The sequence below is a fragment of the Cuculus canorus genome, chromosome 11, assembly GCF_017976375.1.
Source record: "Cuculus canorus isolate bCucCan1 chromosome 11, bCucCan1.pri, whole genome shotgun sequence".
Lineage (NCBI taxonomy): Eukaryota > Metazoa > Chordata > Aves > Cuculiformes > Cuculidae > Cuculus > Cuculus canorus.
This window is the reverse complement of record NC_071411.1, coordinates 6,646,762-6,664,520: the sequence shown is the minus strand read 5'-3', so window position 1 is coordinate 6,664,520 and position 17,759 is coordinate 6,646,762. Positions and strand designations below refer to the sequence as shown.

Below are 17,759 nucleotides of genomic sequence, written 5' to 3'. Positions count from 1 at the left end.
TGATGTACCGTTTGGATTTAAAAGCTGATGTTGTCAAGAGATCAAATTGAAGGACTTGAAGAGTTATTCAGCAAGCTGCAAATATCCATAAAATAAGCAGAATTCATTTTATGCAAAAGCATGATTTCACACACACAGCATTTTCTTTTCAAGTGTGCATATGATAATTACTGCATGAAAAAATATTAAAGTATTAAATGTTTCATTTGCATGGAAATGTTATGCAATTACAAGCAAAGCTCAGCCCCCACTTTGTGTGGACCACAACAGTACACGTTCATGTATGAATTAAGGGTGTAACTCTATGTCGCGGTGTGCATGAGGTTATTCAAATTCAATATGCAAATACTGATTTGAACAACAACAGCCTGTGCAGATGCAGAAGTCCAATGTTCATGTTATGGTTTTGACTACCCTAGAACATCCCAGCTGGACTAAAGGGATCCAGCATCATTTAACATTTGATGGTTTGAAAACCAGGCAGCCTCCTCTTAATGACACTTTTCCATTCCCAAACACAGATACAATGTGGTTTTAGTATGAAAGGTATTTTTGCTAATGCCTCATAAAATTCTAGATTAAATCAATGCTCTGTGCCAGAAGCTGTCTCTGCAAAGGTGTAAAGGCTCTTTCAGAAGGTTAACAGCAATGATTTCTAATGTGGCCAACTTCCATGTGGTGACTGTTACAATCAAGCTGACACTCATTTTTATGTAAATGAGTCCATTAGCAGAACTATACGTATCTGGTTACTAGACTGTTGGCACTTAGGGGAAATTGGCATCAATATTTCCAAGAGAAGCAATTTTTTCCTTACTGTTCCAAACACTGGGTTTTTTTGGTTGGTTGGTTGGTTTTTTTTCTCTAAGCAATGGTTCCAGGTCAGTAGTTTGATGATTAAAGAACACATCATCTAAGCAAAAGCCAGTTCCTAATGCCTAGAAACATGAACAGGTTTGGGTTAATCAGCTCTATTATAATTCTTAATTATAATAATTTTTGAATCCAATTTGATAAGCCACAGTAAAACAAGAAGGACATGAAAAATAACAGTTCTGTGGGGGCTTCTTTACATGAAAAAAAGATGTTGAAGACTTCAAAAACTTTAAAAAAGGCAGGAAGATGATATGCGGGAAGCCCTTAGATATTAAAAAAAAGACTTTAGCCTTGTATTAGCTGTGGGCCTTTCAGTGTTGCTGAAATATTCACCTGTTGGTTCACCATGAACCAGTGTAATTTGTAGGCTGTCAATTGGAAACCAGCCACGATCAATCTAGGCTGGAGTTCTGTGGCCAGCAGTAGCAAAAGCTGCATCCCATGCCAAAGGATGTAAAACCTCTACATTCTTCTTGCATATGTTTCAACTGTCTGTATTGCATACACTGGCAAGTCTCAGCCTGACCTTGTTTGCTTTTCTGCATAATTTTACCATAATTTGGTCCCTTCATGGCACATTTTGGCAAATAGAAGGTAGCTTTATTGCAGAGCTTATTCTGACTTAACAGCACTACTGTCACTGCAAAAACACATTACAGTTTGTTTCTACTTGACACATGGAGTCTTCACTTGAAGATACGGGCTGAAGTGCTGGTCCTATTGAAGTTCTGTTGTTGTTCTTTGACAAGATCAGGGTTTAGCCTTTGGCTCTTTGTGTTACACAAAGTATGTGTTATATAGAAGATCTGTCTTATCAGAGCCAGAAATCAGGATCCTAGTTATTGAGAAAGCAGTGCTGTAATACCGCCAGCTAAAAGCATGGCTGATTAAAGTTACAGTATTATAAAGTAATTTAGATGCCTTATTAAGTATTGCCATAAATGCACTGGATAAAGTGATGTTCTAGGAGCGCCTGAGTGAACAAATTGGAGAAATAGAGGTGTGAGTCATAACAGGAGTTCAGGATTCAAAACATTTCATGCAAAGCAGTACAAAGATATTCAGTTAACCTCTCATGCCCTGAAAACGATGTTGGAAATTCTTTTTGTGCATCGCAATGTTGGACTTATGCCTGGTGGGGAAGCTAAGCTTACTTCTTTGATGTATCTAGGGCATTTCTATTTAATCAGTGGTTTGAGGATCTCATTTTAGATCTCTAAATTGAAAACCTTTTGCAAATATTCACAGTTATGAAACACCCTATGATCTTCAGGACAGGATCAAATTTTGCATTTCTTACCCTTAAGAGAGATGAATTTCATGCCTTAGAGAAACTGCAGGTTTCATCTTGTAGAATGTATTTCTTCAACTGCAAATAAGCTAGGCTAGAAGAAATTTATGTTTTTTAATGCCCCTTCTACTAAGGAACCAAAGGGTTTTATGGACTAGAAAAACAATGAAGTCACTCATTTCTTTGTTTTAATTAGTCAGAAAGATGTTTTCACATCGCATCTTCCATTGCCCTGTAATAAAGTAAATGTTCAAATCTATGTAAGAAAATATAATTCCATGATTTTTCAACTGAAGTGTGGCTCTCAGCATCTCCCCACCGCAGAGGATTCCTGTCTGCATTTTGGCGTGCTGCTTCAGGTTTCTCAGGCCAGCTGGGAAATTATGTCCCAAGCACAGACTACTCCAGCTCTGTTGAAATCAATGGAATTTGGCTGTTGGCCTTAAAAGAGGTAGCAGTTAAGTCTCCTTTAGGTTACCACAGTAGTAAAAAATTTGTTTTAGAAGTATTGTCTACTCAGGGTTCCCTGAATGTTATCCTTATGGCCATGCTCACCTGTCATTCAAATCATGAGCTTCCACTTGTGACCTGAATCATTTCACGCGTGCTACCTTCTGTAGAGCTTACCTACGAAGATAAATCAGTAAAGACATCTGACAAGCAACTGTCAAGCAGTCTGAGAGACAGCATGGGAGTGGCAAGCAAAGTGGAGGAAAAGCATGTCACAGTTGTGTTTGCTTCCAGGAATGCTCTGTCAGACCACTGGACACACAGAAGCTACACCAGAGCACAATTGCATGGAGCTGCTCATGTGCTCATCTCTTGGAGGAGCTTCACTGAAACCAAGGGATCTCTAGTGGTATAGCTACACTATGCAGAGAAAGAGATCACAGTGATCTCCTGAAGTGTTGCATAGATGAGCACTGGGATCCATCTGCAAGAAACTCCTTGCAGAACTGCAGACTGTATCCATATTACACTTGGCACAAGGATTTCTGGTCCTGAATGGGACCCTTGGACATTGACACATTATAAGAATTAAATAGTGCCAGTAATAAAACTTGCTGACACAGCTGTGTACATTTCATGCAAGCTGAGGCAGCATCATAAGTAAAGCAGTTCTTCCACCTTGTGGTTAGACAGACTACTACTGACAGAGTTAATACAGTAAAAATCACAGACTGCATTTGAATACAGCCATTAAACAGCCCCAGTGCACAAAGCATGGGACCTATCTTGCAGGCTAATGCTGCAAATATTAACTAGTCTTATTTTGTAATGGGAAGATCTGTGTGTGTGTGTGCGTGCATACTCACACACATCTACAAATGCATATATTTGTTGTGCCCTCCAGTGATCCTAGCCCATGGATACTGTGACACTGAGTGTAACAACTGCTGGAGTGTCTTGTTTAGCCTCCTTGGTAAAAAAAAAGGCCTTTATTTAATACAATGTGCAAGCTTTGACACACTGATAAAATGTACTGGTGTGGGAACAGAGTGTGAGCATGTCACAGTTGTGGAAAACGTGATCTCTTCAAATAGATTGTAGCCAGTTTCTGCTAGCAATGCTTCTAGAATGAAAATGGAACCATTTGAAGGCAAGAAAAAAATTCATCGATGCTTTTCTGCTCATTTCACCCCTATTTTCTGCTTTGTACCTCCGGCTATGGAAGCAATCATATAGTCTTTGTTGTTTGCATCAAGATACAATTCAGCATGATTGGGTCCAGTGTCTGCAGTCAGTCACCACAGAGTGAAGCCTGATTTCAAAAGCAGTAATTAAATGTCAACTTTGTACTAATGCAATAGAGGTATATTGAGATATACAATTTAACCATAAATGCGGAAGATTTCCACTGCGTGAAACAGTGGAACACACTGGCTAACAGACTTCAGGGTCAGTAAGTGAATATTAATGCTTTTTATGGTCCTAAATTACACTATTTCTGAAGCAGGAGTAGCTCGATTATCCAAGGGGCTGATTTGGTGCAAAGAAGAATAGCAAAACAGGAAAAGAGCAAGCTGTTTAAAATCTATGTCTGCTTCTCTGATGTTGCTGTTCTTTAAAGAGCAGTTTATTAGTTGTATGCTATCCTCCCCCTTATCATCACCACCATTCCGGTTGTACCAGCTGGCACCACTCTAAACTGAGTCCTCTTGCAGTAGTAGATGTTTCCCAAACACAGTGTAAAAATCAGCCCTAGTGTATCAAATTCCATTTATGTCACTCCATCTGCAATTGGCTGCCAAAATCATTCTCCAAACTAAACTGTTAAAGTCAGGGAGTCACATCAGGCCAAAATTGGACCCAGTGTCTCACATGGCTTTACCATAGTCATTTGACTATTTATGTAAATAAATTCTGGGAACTGGTAATCATAGACACACCTGTCCAGGAAAACTGATGCTTTGACTGTACAGAGCCTTTGTGAATTGTAATGGAAGTTGCCTGCACGTTAGGTGGAACGACCACCTGCATGCCCAGCGTCACACTGAATACCTTACTTAATAATCAAATTGGCATCGGTTATTGAGTCTGGCTTTTCCTGGCATCGGTGATCTCAGAGGTCTTTTCCAACCTGGTAATTCTATGACTCTTTGCTTCTATTACAAGAAGAGTGAAGGAAAAGCATTAAATTCTGCATAATTGACCGCTGTCCTGTCCACCTGCACGGCACACACCTGTCAAAGGAGGGGAGAACGCTGCCATCCCACTTTTTCACCTGTGAAGGTGTGGGTGGCCTGTGAGGTTGCAGCTAATTAAGAAATTCTTGCAGAACATCTTTTCTGGCAGGCAATGCTGATTCAACAAGGTTGAATCAATTAAACACATTTTAAGTGTTTAACTAGGTATTTAGCTGTCAAAAATCTCTTAATCCAACGCCACGATTTCTCGTAGCCAAAGCCTGCGTTCTTCAATACAACCTACAACCTCAACGCCTCGCCACGTCCCTTCCCACGTGCCACCCTCACTCACTATTAAGATGGTGGCCGGAGCTAAGACTACAACTCCCGGCAAGCCGCGCGATGCTCGTCATCTGATTGGTTGCCTGGACCACCGGGGAGCCAATAAAAATAGAGCAAGTGCCACCCTCCCCTCTCGGGTGTGGCGCTCTCTGGTAGCGATGCATCATGGGAGTTGTAGGCACTTTGCCGTATCGGCGGCTCTTGCTGGGCGACTGCGCATGTGCGGCGGCGGCGGCGCGTGGCAGGAAGCGGAAGTGTGTGGCCGGGAGAGAGCCTGACGTGTCTCTCTGAGGCATCGCTGCCGCCGCCGCTTCTCGCTCTTTGCTCCCGTCCCGCGGCCGCCATGGGCAGTGAGTACCAGGACGCCTCGGCCGGTGAAGGGAAGGGAAAAGGAGGGCTTTTCCGGCCCCCCTCCGGCCGCCGGCTCCCCTTTCGCAGACACCTGGGACGGGCCCTCCTTACCCCCAGACCCTCTGCAGGGCTCTGCCTCGTCCGCGGCCCCCGGGTGGGACGCGGCCCTCCCGCCGTGCCCGGCCCGCCCCCGATTTCCCTTCCTCTGCTTTGCAGGCTCCCCCTAAGTTTCGCCCTTCCCCTTTCATACACCTGAAGGGGCGTACAAGAAAGCTGGGGAGGGAGTTTTTACAAGGGCATGGAGTGATAGGAAGAGGGAGGTGGCTTTACATTGGAGGGGGGGAAGATTTAGAGTAGACATGAGGACCATCTTCATGGTGAGGGGGGTGAGACACTGGCACAGGTTGCCCAGGGAAGTTGTGGCTGCCCCATACCAGGAGGTGTTCAAGGTCAGGTTGAATGGGGTCTGGAGCAGCTTGATGTAGTGGGAGGTGTCCCTGCCTATGGTAGGGGGTGGTTTCTTCCAACCCAAACTATTCTGTGATTCTATGATTCTTGGTTATGGCAGACGTTTCCAGGGAAGAGAGAGAGCTTGGTCTGTGATGCCCAGCGACCCAACTGCTCTAACTCGAGTGTGGCTGGGGTGGGACCAAGGCAGGCAGTCATGTTGGTCATTGGCAATGTCTTAAGCCAAAAAATCAATTGTCAGAATAAACTATAAATGATGATCCGCGGTGTGTAAGCAACCTGAGTAGATTGAAGTTTTCGGAGTCTGCTGCCTTGAGGAAGAGCTGCTTGAAAAGCACCTAAATCAGTCTGTATATTGCTGAGGATGTAGGAGAGAATCACAGTTTGGTTTCAGTTTACAACCACAATCCAGTGAAACTTTTCAAGCAATTAATAGTTTGAAATTAAGTAAATAATTTTTATGGGCTAGCCTCCACCTGTTACAAAATTGACCATAAAGCTGTTGCCTTCCACAAAGTGGAAGGGCCACCAGTAGTTCTGGTTCTTCTGCATTGCCATACGCTTTTTAATTCAAATCAGTGCAAAATACATTTGCAGTCCTTGATTTGTCTCAAGAAGTTTAACATTAATTCTGTTCAAAATCGCATCTCTCTGCTTGTAAGAGAGCTTGTGACTTTGGAGATATCACCTTCTTTTGTGTGCTTTTCCTAAGGCTTAGGCAGCTTTGACTTTTGTGATCTAAAGAGACAGCCTTTTGACTAGAAAGTGATCATTGCATGGGATGTTCTGTAGAGTAGATTGAATCGTTGCTTATGAACAGTGTGGGAATAGTTAAGCTGTATGGCCCAAAATTAAGCCCTGTGTTAGAACTGTCTTTGGTATTGTATTTCTCAAATATCAAGCTAGAGGGGAAGCTCTTATGAAATAGAAGTCCAAGTGTATTGATAAGCTTGTGCAAAACAATGGCAAGGGTTTTTTGTACTGTCAACCTAGTTGGTAAAAGGAGAAAACTCTTCACCTTTTTTTTCTTCCTAGTCACAGTCCATGTTTAATTTAAAAAACAAACAAACCTTTGTCCTTAACTGGAACTTTTAATACAAAAATTCAATTCCAAAACCAATTCTACTTGAGCTTTCCCCAGTGTTCTTTGTATCTGTGTGTTCACTCTGTCTTTTAACTAATTTCCTTACAGTAAAATTTCTTGAAGTAATCAAGCCCTTCTGTGTTATCTTACCTGAAATCCAAAAGCCAGAACGGAAGGTAAGTTAGTAAAATTCTCTTCTTAGGTTTTTATTTATGTAGTATGAAATGTTTACGTCTTAGTTTGCATTTGTGAGATTTTTGGGGTTTTTTTTTCTTCATGGGAAGAATGGCAGTTTCAGGCACATTTGTTTTTAGTGGAGTGCTTTCTAGTACATCGTGCACTCATGATACGATCACACAAGAATATACGTGCTGGTGAATGCCATTGTGCAGGTATGGTTGTGCCATAGCATTGAGCAGTAAGGTATTGAAAGGAGTAAATATTGGAGTGTTAACTAGAGTAGTTTAAAATAGCAGCTTGAAAAATCTTTGCTTAAGTTCTAATCTAAGGTTATTTACTAAGGTAAACTTCTGTGTAGGTTTTTTCACACCAGAAGCTCTTTCTAAGACTCATTTCTGTACAAGTACTGGAATTACTTTCCATTGGTGTAAGCTTGTTTATTTGGATTAAAGTATCAGTAAAGCTTTCTCATTTTCTTCGGCCTTATATAGTATAAAAGGGATGAAGAGCGAGTTATTTTCTTTAGGTTGTCCTTTGTCCCTTCACAAGAAGATCCAGTGCACTTTAGCTACTATGAAAGTCTGCCTGATTGACTAGATGTTATTGTCTTGACAGCTTTATCATCTTTGTTGTGGTTCATTTTTTTTTTTCTTTAGATTCAGTTTAAGGAAAAAGTACTATGGACAGCTATTACACTCTTCATCTTTTTAGTATGCTGCCAGGTATGTTTGTTTCCCTTGTTTTAAGGAAGAGCTGTCGTGTTTAAAGTATATTATGAAGTTTCTCATTTAATCTCATTGGTTGTAAATGCAGATTCCCTTATTTGGTATCATGTCATCAGACTCAGCAGATCCTTTCTACTGGATGAGAGTGATTTTGGCATCAAATAGAGGTATGATCAGTCTTTCAGAAGGGAATTTTTTTAGCCTGGATCCAAATGGTTTTGGCTTGTTCTTTCATTGCGCTCTATTTTAATGAAGGTAACTTTTTCCTCCCTACTTCAGATTTTTTATAAAATCATAAACTAGTGTGGCATTAGGAAATGCACAACTTTGTGCACAGAATCTGTTTATGGTTGTCTACGTGCAATCTGTTATGTGCAAAAGTTAAGGAGCATTTTGGACGGAAAAGAGTTAGGGAAGAGATAGTTCCTAATCACCTGCATCACTGCTGTTGCAGTTCTCTGCATGTGTTTCAAGCATTTTGATTGATGTTTCAAACCATATTATACATGTGTTACAGCTTGCTGGGTGACGTCTTTGAGTCTGTCTCACAGAAGATTAAAATTCAGGATAGTTTGTATAAATTTCCATTCCTTCTAGAGGCTTTCTAAGGCAGGTATGACTGAAGAATGGAGACAGTTTCCTGAATTCACTCTATCATTACATATCATTTGGGCTGTCTGTCAGTTTATATCATAATGAGATGTGCATATAAGCATGCATGCAACCTGGTACACTCCTGAAAAAAGTTTGAGTTTTTCCTGTTTAAAATTATGAATAGAGTGACTTATTGTCAAAGGCAGAAAGCAAATTCCTGCCTTATCGTATGCAGAGTAAATCTGTTCCTGACAGCGAAAGTCTTTTTCAGCAAACATAGTTTTTAAGGCACTGAGAAGTCTGCATTACTTAATAGTAGACTTTTTAACAAGCTTCTGTTATCATTGTAATATTTTATAAGTATGGAGGTTTGGAGTTTTGTGTCTTCTCCATCATGATGTAAGGGGTGGAAAATACAAACTTTAAACCTCAAAGATACCTGGGTATGGTGCACCCCCTTATTTTCTTTCATTGTTCTTTGTGTGTCTGGCAGGTACATTGATGGAGCTGGGTATTTCACCTATTGTCACTTCTGGGCTTATCATGCAGCTCTTGGCAGGTGCCAAGATAATTGAAGTTGGTGACACCCCAAAGGACAGAGCTCTCTTCAACGGAGCACAGAAATGTATGTTACAGTGGATGTTTTGCCATATCTAACCCTAGCAATAGGAAGTGTAAACTTACCACGTGATGAATGTTGGAGTCAGATATATGGGTTTCTATCATGCTGTGTGTTCATGTTGGGCTACAGATTCCTGATTTCATTAGTCTTTTAGTGACTGCTGTCTGGCTTGTTAGTTGTTAAGCGTCAGATAAGTTTGTAAAGGAGATATTTGTGATTGGCATTGCTGCTGTAATCTCATTGGATAAACTAAGCGATGTGTAGACTGTGGGGATCCAACCTTTCAACTCTGTTGGTTAGTGTTAACCTAAAAAAGTTACTATTAATGCATTTGTTTTAGTTTTTTTTACCTTGCAGTTTCAAGCATGGTTCTTTCTCAGCACTAAGATATCTCGGTGCTAGCTTGATAAATGGCTTTGAGAAAAATTGAGTATTCTTTATCTGTTTTGTGCTATACTGTACTACTCGCTGATCTATTTTTACTGGAAAAGAGTCATAAATTGCTAAGGTAATATCTTAACACCCTCAGAGTTTTCAATATCTAAAGCATTCTTTGGTAAAAAAAACATTTGCTTCTAAGTGTATTTGTTGTGAAGCATGTGTGTGTATTTGTATATTCAGTGCCAGATTTCAGACAACAAACTTAACTTGCTTTTGAGTTTAAACATTCTGTGATTTATGTATTCTTTCCCAACTTTCTCCAAAGAAGTGATTTATATTTCTCTGAAGTGACATAAATCTCCAGAAAAATACATACTTTTTTTTTTATTCTACAGTGTTTGGAATGATCATTACCATTGGACAGTCCATTGTCTATGTAATGACTGGAATGTACGGAGACCCATCTGAGATGGGTGCTGGTATCTGCTTGCTTATCACAATTCAGGTAATTTCTACTCCTCTCTACTCGTTCTCCTTCTGAGAGAATAAAAAAAATAAAATCAGCCTTATAAACTGCCTGCCCTACATGCAGAGACAAAAAGATAAATGTGTCTGTTTCCTCACATACATAGTCTTTCCTTATCTTTTAATACAAGTTATTTTTTTTAACAAAATTTAAAAAGGGATGGGTCTAATGCCGTTGTTTCTTTTTTTACTGTAGCTTTTTGTTGCTGGATTGATAGTTCTGCTGTTGGATGAGCTCCTGCAGAAAGGCTATGGTCTTGGTTCTGGCATCTCTCTCTTCATTGCTACCAATATCTGTGAGACTATTGTGTGGAAGGCATTCAGCCCCACCACCGTGAACACAGGGCGAGGTAATATGGCATAGTCTGTTTTCTTTGTTTGCATAAGAATTCAGTTATTTATCAAATGGAAGATAGCTGATATGAAGGATGACAGTGGTGAAGGTCCAAGAACATGCTCAAAATGAGGGAGACTGGTAGAAACCCCATTCTCAATCCTATTGCTCAGAAGTACTCCTAGTGAGGCAAACAACTGAAGTTTAGAGGCAATCACAGCACACCTAACTTGGTTTTTCTTTTCCTTTGCAAGGCATGGAATTTGAGGGAGCCATCATTGCTCTGTTCCATCTTCTGGCTACTCGTACGGACAAAGTCAGGGCTCTTCGTGAAGCCTTTTACCGTCAGAATCTTCCCAACCTTATGAATCTGATTGCCACCATCTTTGTCTTTGCTATTGTGATTTATTTCCAGGTGAGTTGGAATAAAGAGGACTGTAAAACTGCATGTATGGAAGTAGATCTGTAATCCACTTCCTTCTATAGGAAACTATCTTTTCACTTTCTAGTGCCTTCAGAAGACTCATTTTTGTACCTGCATCATATGGATGTTCATTTAAGACTGACTTCTTTTAATCAGTTTGCACACTTACTGTAGCAACACAAGACTTGAACGAATTTGGTCTCTGCAGAAAAAACAGATGAATGTGTAGATATTGCCTAACCCAAATGCTGTTGCTTTATGCTGGAAAATACTTTGAATTCTTTCAGCCTGTACGTCTCTTACTGTTTGTTCAAGCAAACTGCTTAATAATACAGAGGGTCTTAATGTTTCTTTTCCTGGATGCTACGTTCAGTCTTGAAACTTCGGATTTCTTCGATGTCTACATCTTTCATACCTTCTCATATGTGTGATTTTAGACAGCTCTGCAAGCTTCCAGGCCCGTTGCAGAAGTGTTCGCATGGATAGCCCTCTGGGTAGAGTACGTGTACTTGCACAAAATGATTGCAGGTTGTTTTCTGTTGCTGCCAAGACTTGCGCTTGCAGTGTATGACGTGTGGTATGGGTTCATGGCCAGTTATAATGAGGAACTTTCTTTTGAAAACTTTTCAGGGCTTCAGAGTGGATCTTCCTATCAAATCTGCTCGCTACCGTGGCCAGTACAACACCTACCCTATCAAGCTGTTCTATACTTCCAACATTCCCATTATTCTTCAGTCTGCCCTGGTGTCAAACTTGTACGTCATCTCCCAGATGCTTTCTGCTCGCTTCAGTGGCAACTTATTGGTTAGCCTACTGGGCACTTGGTCTGTGAGTATTCCTTCCGTTCTCGTATACAGCTTTAAAGAGCAACGTTAAGATGCTTGGTTGAAGAGATTGTCTCTTTAAATATTAAGGCATGCTTCTGCAGACAGCCACGTAGTCTGAAACTCCCAAATTAGTAATTTTAAATTAATGATAGAGTATAAAACTTGCTGTGCTGAGTGTAGATGTTAAGTCTGTATTTACCTTTTGCCTTGGGCTGTTCCTTGCTGTCCTAGGTATTTTTACTATTCCTTATTGTAGTCCATTGCCACTTCAGAAACTGCTTGTGATAGTGAAGTTGAATCTTTATGTGACACTGTAGTAGTGATGATACACAGTGACATGAAGATGATATACACTCAGGTTTAGTTTAATGGCTAAGAAATAGTGAGAAAGTTGGTGACTGCTTGCTTTCTTCTTCTAGGACACGTCATCTGGAGGCCCTGCTCGTGCTTATCCAGTTGGTGGACTTTGTTATTATCTGTCACCTCCAGAGTCCTTTTCTTCAGTGTTAGAAGACCCTGTACATGCAGTTGTTTATATTGTATTTATGTTGGGGTCCTGTGCATTCTTCTCCAAGACGTGGATTGAAGTCTCTGGCTCATCTGCTAAAGATGTGAGTTTAAAATTATTAAATTATCCAAGCTTACCTGATGAAAACAGATGGGCTGTTGTAAGAATAAGACTGACTTTCTTCTGAAATAGCTTTTATGCTGGTAATCTTGGTAATATTTATCATGTGTATAAACAGCGACTGTCTTTTTCTAAGTGGGGAAGATGAGGAGAGAATGGGGTGGGTTTTTTTCCTATTTTTTTTCTACTTTTTCAAAACCAACAAAAATGGAACTTAAATAATTGCTTTAATTACATAGACAGGACTTGGCTGGAGTTAGAAAACTGATTCTAGTTTAGCTCAAACCAGAACACATTGTCATTGAGAAAGTTTGCACGTTGTGATGCTCAAATATTAATGTGAGGGCACGCAAGGTAACAGGAAGCTCTTTCAATCCCAAGTCACAGTTGTAGAGTGTGCAAGGCAGTTGTCACTTAAGAATTTCCAGGTAAATCTTGAATAACCATGCCTGGCATAGAGTTCTCAACTTCTTTTTGGGGAAGATTAACTAAGGGTTACTACATTTAACTTGAGAGCATTTACAACAGAGAATATAATGCAGTGCCTTAATGTACCTGAGCCTAGCTTCTCTGGATTTCTGTTGCTATGGGATATTTGATGTTCAGCAGCTTTATCATTCTGAAATTGGAATTGGCAAACAAGATGGAAAATAGTTGTCATTGTGGTATGTTAGTATTGTGTGGATTTCGGTAGGAAATAAAGTTTGGCAGCCATATGGAATGGTTTAATCCATTCTTTAACAAATATGTAATAGTTGCACAGTTGCTGTAACAGCATGAGCACTCTCTTGTTTTGGGCTTGTATCTGGCTGGTTTTTGTCAGGCGTACAAGGAGGCACTCACAGCCATGTATAGCCAGATTTTTATTTCAGTGTAAACCAACGTACAGCTTTTAACATTTTATTATACTTCCCCGATACTGAATAGAATTATTTTAAATTCATGTAAACAAGGTCAGAAATAAGAACTGATAAATCATTACTTAAATGTTCACAGCATAGTGGAAAACTGGTAGCTTAATCATCTGAAAGTGTATTTTGTCACTGAATCCAGTGTACTGAGAAGCTCCTTAAGAAGCTCCCCTACTAGAGTTTCCCTCGTTTGTTAGTAAAACATTTGTAGGGCTGTGTTGTAACCCTGTACAATTGCAGAAATCCAATTTAAGAATAATGCTGCAAAAAGTGATTCTTTCTAAGTCATGCAGTTTCTAATAGGACTCCACAAATAAATAGTTAGCTCAACTGAATGTGGGAAACTGAAAGTGGAGCGGACACTTCATAAAATGGTTTTGTGAATGTTTAGTAAATGCTAACCAGGAGAAGCGTAGATGGGGCTATCAATTTCCAGATTTTCCTTTCTTTAATAAGACTAGAATTATTCAAAAAGCTTTGCCTAATTGACAGTGTGGAAGAGTGCCTGTGGCTGCAGTCTGTCTGCAGTTAAAATACTGGATATTTTAAATTCATTAATAATATAAAAAACCAAAACCACAGATAATACGAAGAAACTCCAAATCCACCACCATTTACCATCCGTTTTCCTGTGGTACTGAGTTCCATGGCCTTGGCAAATGGTGTTTAATATACTCGCTCCTTTCTTGATTGAATACAGGTTGCCAAACAATTGAAAGAACAACAAATGGTAATGCGAGGCCACAGAGAAACTTCAATGGTACATGAATTAAACAGGTGAGCTACAGATTTCACGAGCTATTTATGGAAAGTGTTGTGAAACACATGGCAAATTTTGCTTTGACTTCCATTTTCTAGATCCTAGAGCACATATTTTTTTCAGCTTCGATGTGACGTGCATGAGACAGAACATTCTCATTAATGGAATACTTATACAGCACAGCATATACTTGCCTTATAATTAGAGAATGTGCCTTAAATTCTGGAGCTTATGTTTTCAGGTTATATTTTCTTTTCATTTTTACACTTTTGATAGGAAAGCCTCTAATGAGCGTTTGCGTGTACTTCAAACTGATGCACAAGTATTTTTTACTGTAATTTTTGAAGTGTTATGTCTTGAGTACTGTTTTCATGCAGACCTTGCTTCTAAAATGACTAGTTACTAAAACTGCCAGGCACAGGGTTAGACAAGGGTTGGTCTCTCTAACTTTTCTAATTGCAGGGTAGGACCTGTGCACCCTTCATGTTGCAGAAATGTTATCGTAACTTATTGCAGTCATCTGCAAATTACTTGAAGAGCTGGTAGGCCTAAGCTGAATCTTGGTGCTTAATTACATGGTAGACTGTTATACCTTCTTTTCTTGGCTGCTATTTTTTTACCTTCCAATCAGGCTGAGCTTTTCCATACCCAGTATACTGGCACTATTACACATCCCTTATCTTGGATTGTAGAGGCATGAGAGAATAGAGTATTCTGCTGCTGATTTTTTTTTTTTTCCATTCGTGTAATTCTGTTCATGTGTTTTTTTTAACCACTTGGTTAGGTAATCTCTGTAGTTTATCTATTCTTAGTGGGATTTGTTTTCTAGGAAAACACTGCCTTCCATTTTAGTACTTTCCATAGGCCCACATATCACTAACCCTGATATATATTTGTTGACATCCTGAGCAAACTCTAAAGGCATCTTTTGTGTTCTCATTTTGTGTTTTACAGGTACATCCCCACAGCTGCTGCATTTGGTGGTCTCTGTATTGGTGCCCTGTCTGTGTTGGCAGACTTTCTTGGGGCAATTGGGTCTGGAACTGGAATTTTGCTCGCTGTCACTATCATTTATCAGTACTTTGAAATTTTTGTAAAGGAACAGAGTGAAGTTGGCAGTATGGGCGCTCTTCTTTTCTAAACCTGGCCTCTCATAGACCCAGGAAAGAGGGGAGGAACGTTCTTAAAATATAGCCAGTCAGGTGAAAGGAAATAACGTAAACTTGATAATGTCATTCTGTAGGAACATGTTTTAATAATGTTTCCAAAGCGCATTCCCTTATGTTCCAACTTTTCTAGTATACAGTTTGCATTTTATAAATTGATAAGGAAAAATGTACAGAAAGTTTGGTTTTTTTTAAGAAAATAGTTTTTTAACTCTGTATTAGGGAAATCAGCTTTCTGAATTGGATTTAGTTCAATGAGAATGAAATTTTTTTTGAGCCCCTTTCAAAATTAGTATACCTGAAGCCTTTACAGCTTTTAATAAGTAATTGTGGGGAGGGTTGAATGCTTGGAAGGGATTTTTTATTTTTTTTCCATTCAACTTGATTTTGCAGCTCCTTTGCAGTAGTGGTGAGAAATATCTCTCCTTCTAATGCTCAAGTTCCATAATTATGGTTGAAAGCACAAACAGTGTTTAATGCATTCAGGTTTGTGTTTGGATTTTTTTTCAGTATGGCAGATATGAGAGGCAGTTGTTTCTTTTTACAAAATATCTCTAATTCCAAATGTCTTGTTTTGTAATTGTGGCATTAGGCTTTGTCAGATGTTGAATATCGGCTTGAGACTGTTGTCAGGTTTCTGTAGAGCTAGGAATGTGTTCTTTCCAACCATCCTTCTTCCATAAGCAGAAAACTCAGGTCAACCTAGTTTCTGCCAGAGTCTGTGCCTAAGAGCTGCAACTTTGAAACTTGGTCATACTGGCAGCTTTGTTAAAAATTCTTATTTAGTTTTCATTGCAATTAGTGGTAGAACCTCTAGTTCTGATGCTAGCAGGAAGAAATGGATGTTGTGACTGCTTAGATGCAAATCTGCTTGTGCTCTTTGCTAAAGCTAAGTTTCTGTCATTGATAATAAATTCTGGTCTTGTAGCAATCAGGATGTTATCTGACTACTCATATCTAGTGAATTTTGAATCTCATTACCACAAAGGAGCGTGAAAGAATCTATGTTACATGTCTGTTTCTATAGATATGAGAACCTTGTCCGATAACTCTTGTAAGTTACTTATGTAAAAGGCTTTTCCATCCTATAATCTTATTGACTTGAAAGATGCATAGAAAAGTACCTTTTTAGAAGGTATTGAAACTCCTTTATTTTTAAGGATCATGCCTTCAAGTTGGAGAAGTTACAGTAAAAGGCTTTAATGGACCAGAAGAATACTTAGTTTTCCATTTTTATTTAGATTGTCAGTACTAATCAGGTGCCTAGGACCAAATGCAAATATTTCTGTATGAGTCTTGTAAATACACTTTTCCTCAGTCATTATTGGACAACATGGAAACCAGAATGAGGAGTTATGTTGGAATGTTTCTCTACACTGCATCCACATGCCTTCTGTGCATTTTTGCATGTTGGGCTGACAGTATATGAAGTACTGTTTGTGTTTGGAGTGATGGGACTCTGTTACGTACCCATGGAACATGGATGACATCCAGAAGCCCTTGTTACTGCACTGAACTCAAATACCAAATGTGTGAGAAATCTGTAAATTTGGAATGAGATATACACATATCAATAAAAGTGAAAGTCTTGGAGTGAGGATCACGATTCGGAAATGAATAAAAGTATTGGCATAAAGTATCCATGAAATGCTCTCCACCAGACATCCACAGTTGTTTCACACTACATTCAATAATTTTTGTCTTTCATAAAGTCCTGGTATACCACAGCACAATTGTGATGTGAAATAAGGGACAGTTAAGAAGTGACTTGAAAAGGAGAGGGAAGGAGCATGGTGTGGTGGTTCTGCTTTGGGGATTTTGATGTTGTTTTTCCAAGAAGCCAAATACAAATTTTGATTTGACATAAAAAGGACTCTACTTTCGGGCACACGGTTCTGGCTGGGCTGGAGCTGTAATGTATTTTTGGTCATATCATCTGTTTGAACTGGTTGCAGTTTAGACCATTAGCTTTTCAGTGTCTAAGCAGCACTTGTTCTATGCATCTGTATTTTTGTTGTCTACTGCCGGAATATTTGTCTATTATCAAGCAGCTATGTCCTCGGAGCAGGACCTGCTGATTGTACAGTGGATGTTCACAAAAAGAAATAATGCCTAAACAATCTGCTTTATAATGAAATAAAGTACATCTTTGGAGCTAATGCTTGTCTTTTGGTGTTTTGAATACTGTTACAGTTGTAACACTTGCAGACCAGAAGCTTACCTAAGACTGTGAAAGTAATCCCTCTCAAAACAGTTGTTTATGGTATTGATATGAAATAAAGACAAATGGTATCTGCTCTAAAGTCTTCTCTCAACAATAGGCTGCCAGAATAACAGAACCCTAACCATTCATTTGAACTTTCCTCTTCCAGATGGGTTGCAATTCAAAAGATGCTGCACGGGTAAATAGTAGGAGAGTGAAGTAATGATGAATTAGTTCAGCAAAACCTTTATTTCCACATCAAATACAGTGCCAAACTTTTTGTAGCATGACTGTATTAACAGGGTATTAATTGAAACAACAAAACTCAAAGCCGAGTTTTGCTCTCTGAGTTTTTAAACTTCACTTAGAGTAAGAAAAAGCTTTATCTTCCGCCTGAACAGGAACACAATAATACTTAAAAGCAACGGTGATACTGGATG

At 39.4% G+C, this 17,759-nt stretch overlaps 2 protein-coding genes across 11 annotated transcripts in view; both read left to right on the top strand.

Moving 5' to 3' along the window:
- KBTBD12 (kelch repeat and BTB domain containing 12) overlaps positions 1 to 4,028 on the top strand; it is a 65,934-nt gene extending 61,906 nt beyond the window's left edge. For 8 of the 10 annotated variants that reach the window (XR_008451602.1, XR_008451601.1, XR_008451597.1 and 5 more), the window contains one exon: positions 2,788 to 4,027. The gene's annotated coding sequence lies outside the window, so the exon portion shown is untranslated. Of the gene's footprint in view, positions 1 to 2,787 lie in introns of all 10 variants that reach the window. The other 2 variants (XR_008451599.1, XR_008451598.1) reach the window with 2 other exon arrangements.
- Positions 4,029 to 5,369: 1,341 nt separating this feature from the next.
- On the top strand, positions 5,370 to 17,289 carry SEC61A1 (SEC61 translocon subunit alpha 1). Its single transcript, XM_054076915.1, has 12 exons — positions 5,370 to 5,486; positions 7,148 to 7,215; positions 7,876 to 7,941; positions 8,033 to 8,111; positions 9,032 to 9,163; positions 9,937 to 10,046; positions 10,263 to 10,416; positions 10,655 to 10,815; positions 11,455 to 11,652; positions 12,071 to 12,262; positions 13,891 to 13,967; positions 14,905 to 17,289. The coding sequence occupies exons 1-12, from the start codon at positions 5,480 to 5,482 to the stop codon at positions 15,089 to 15,091; spliced, it is 1,431 nt and encodes a 476-aa protein (XP_053932890.1). The 5' UTR covers positions 5,370 to 5,479; the 3' UTR covers positions 15,092 to 17,289.
- The last annotated feature ends 470 nt before the right edge of the window (positions 17,290 to 17,759 follow it).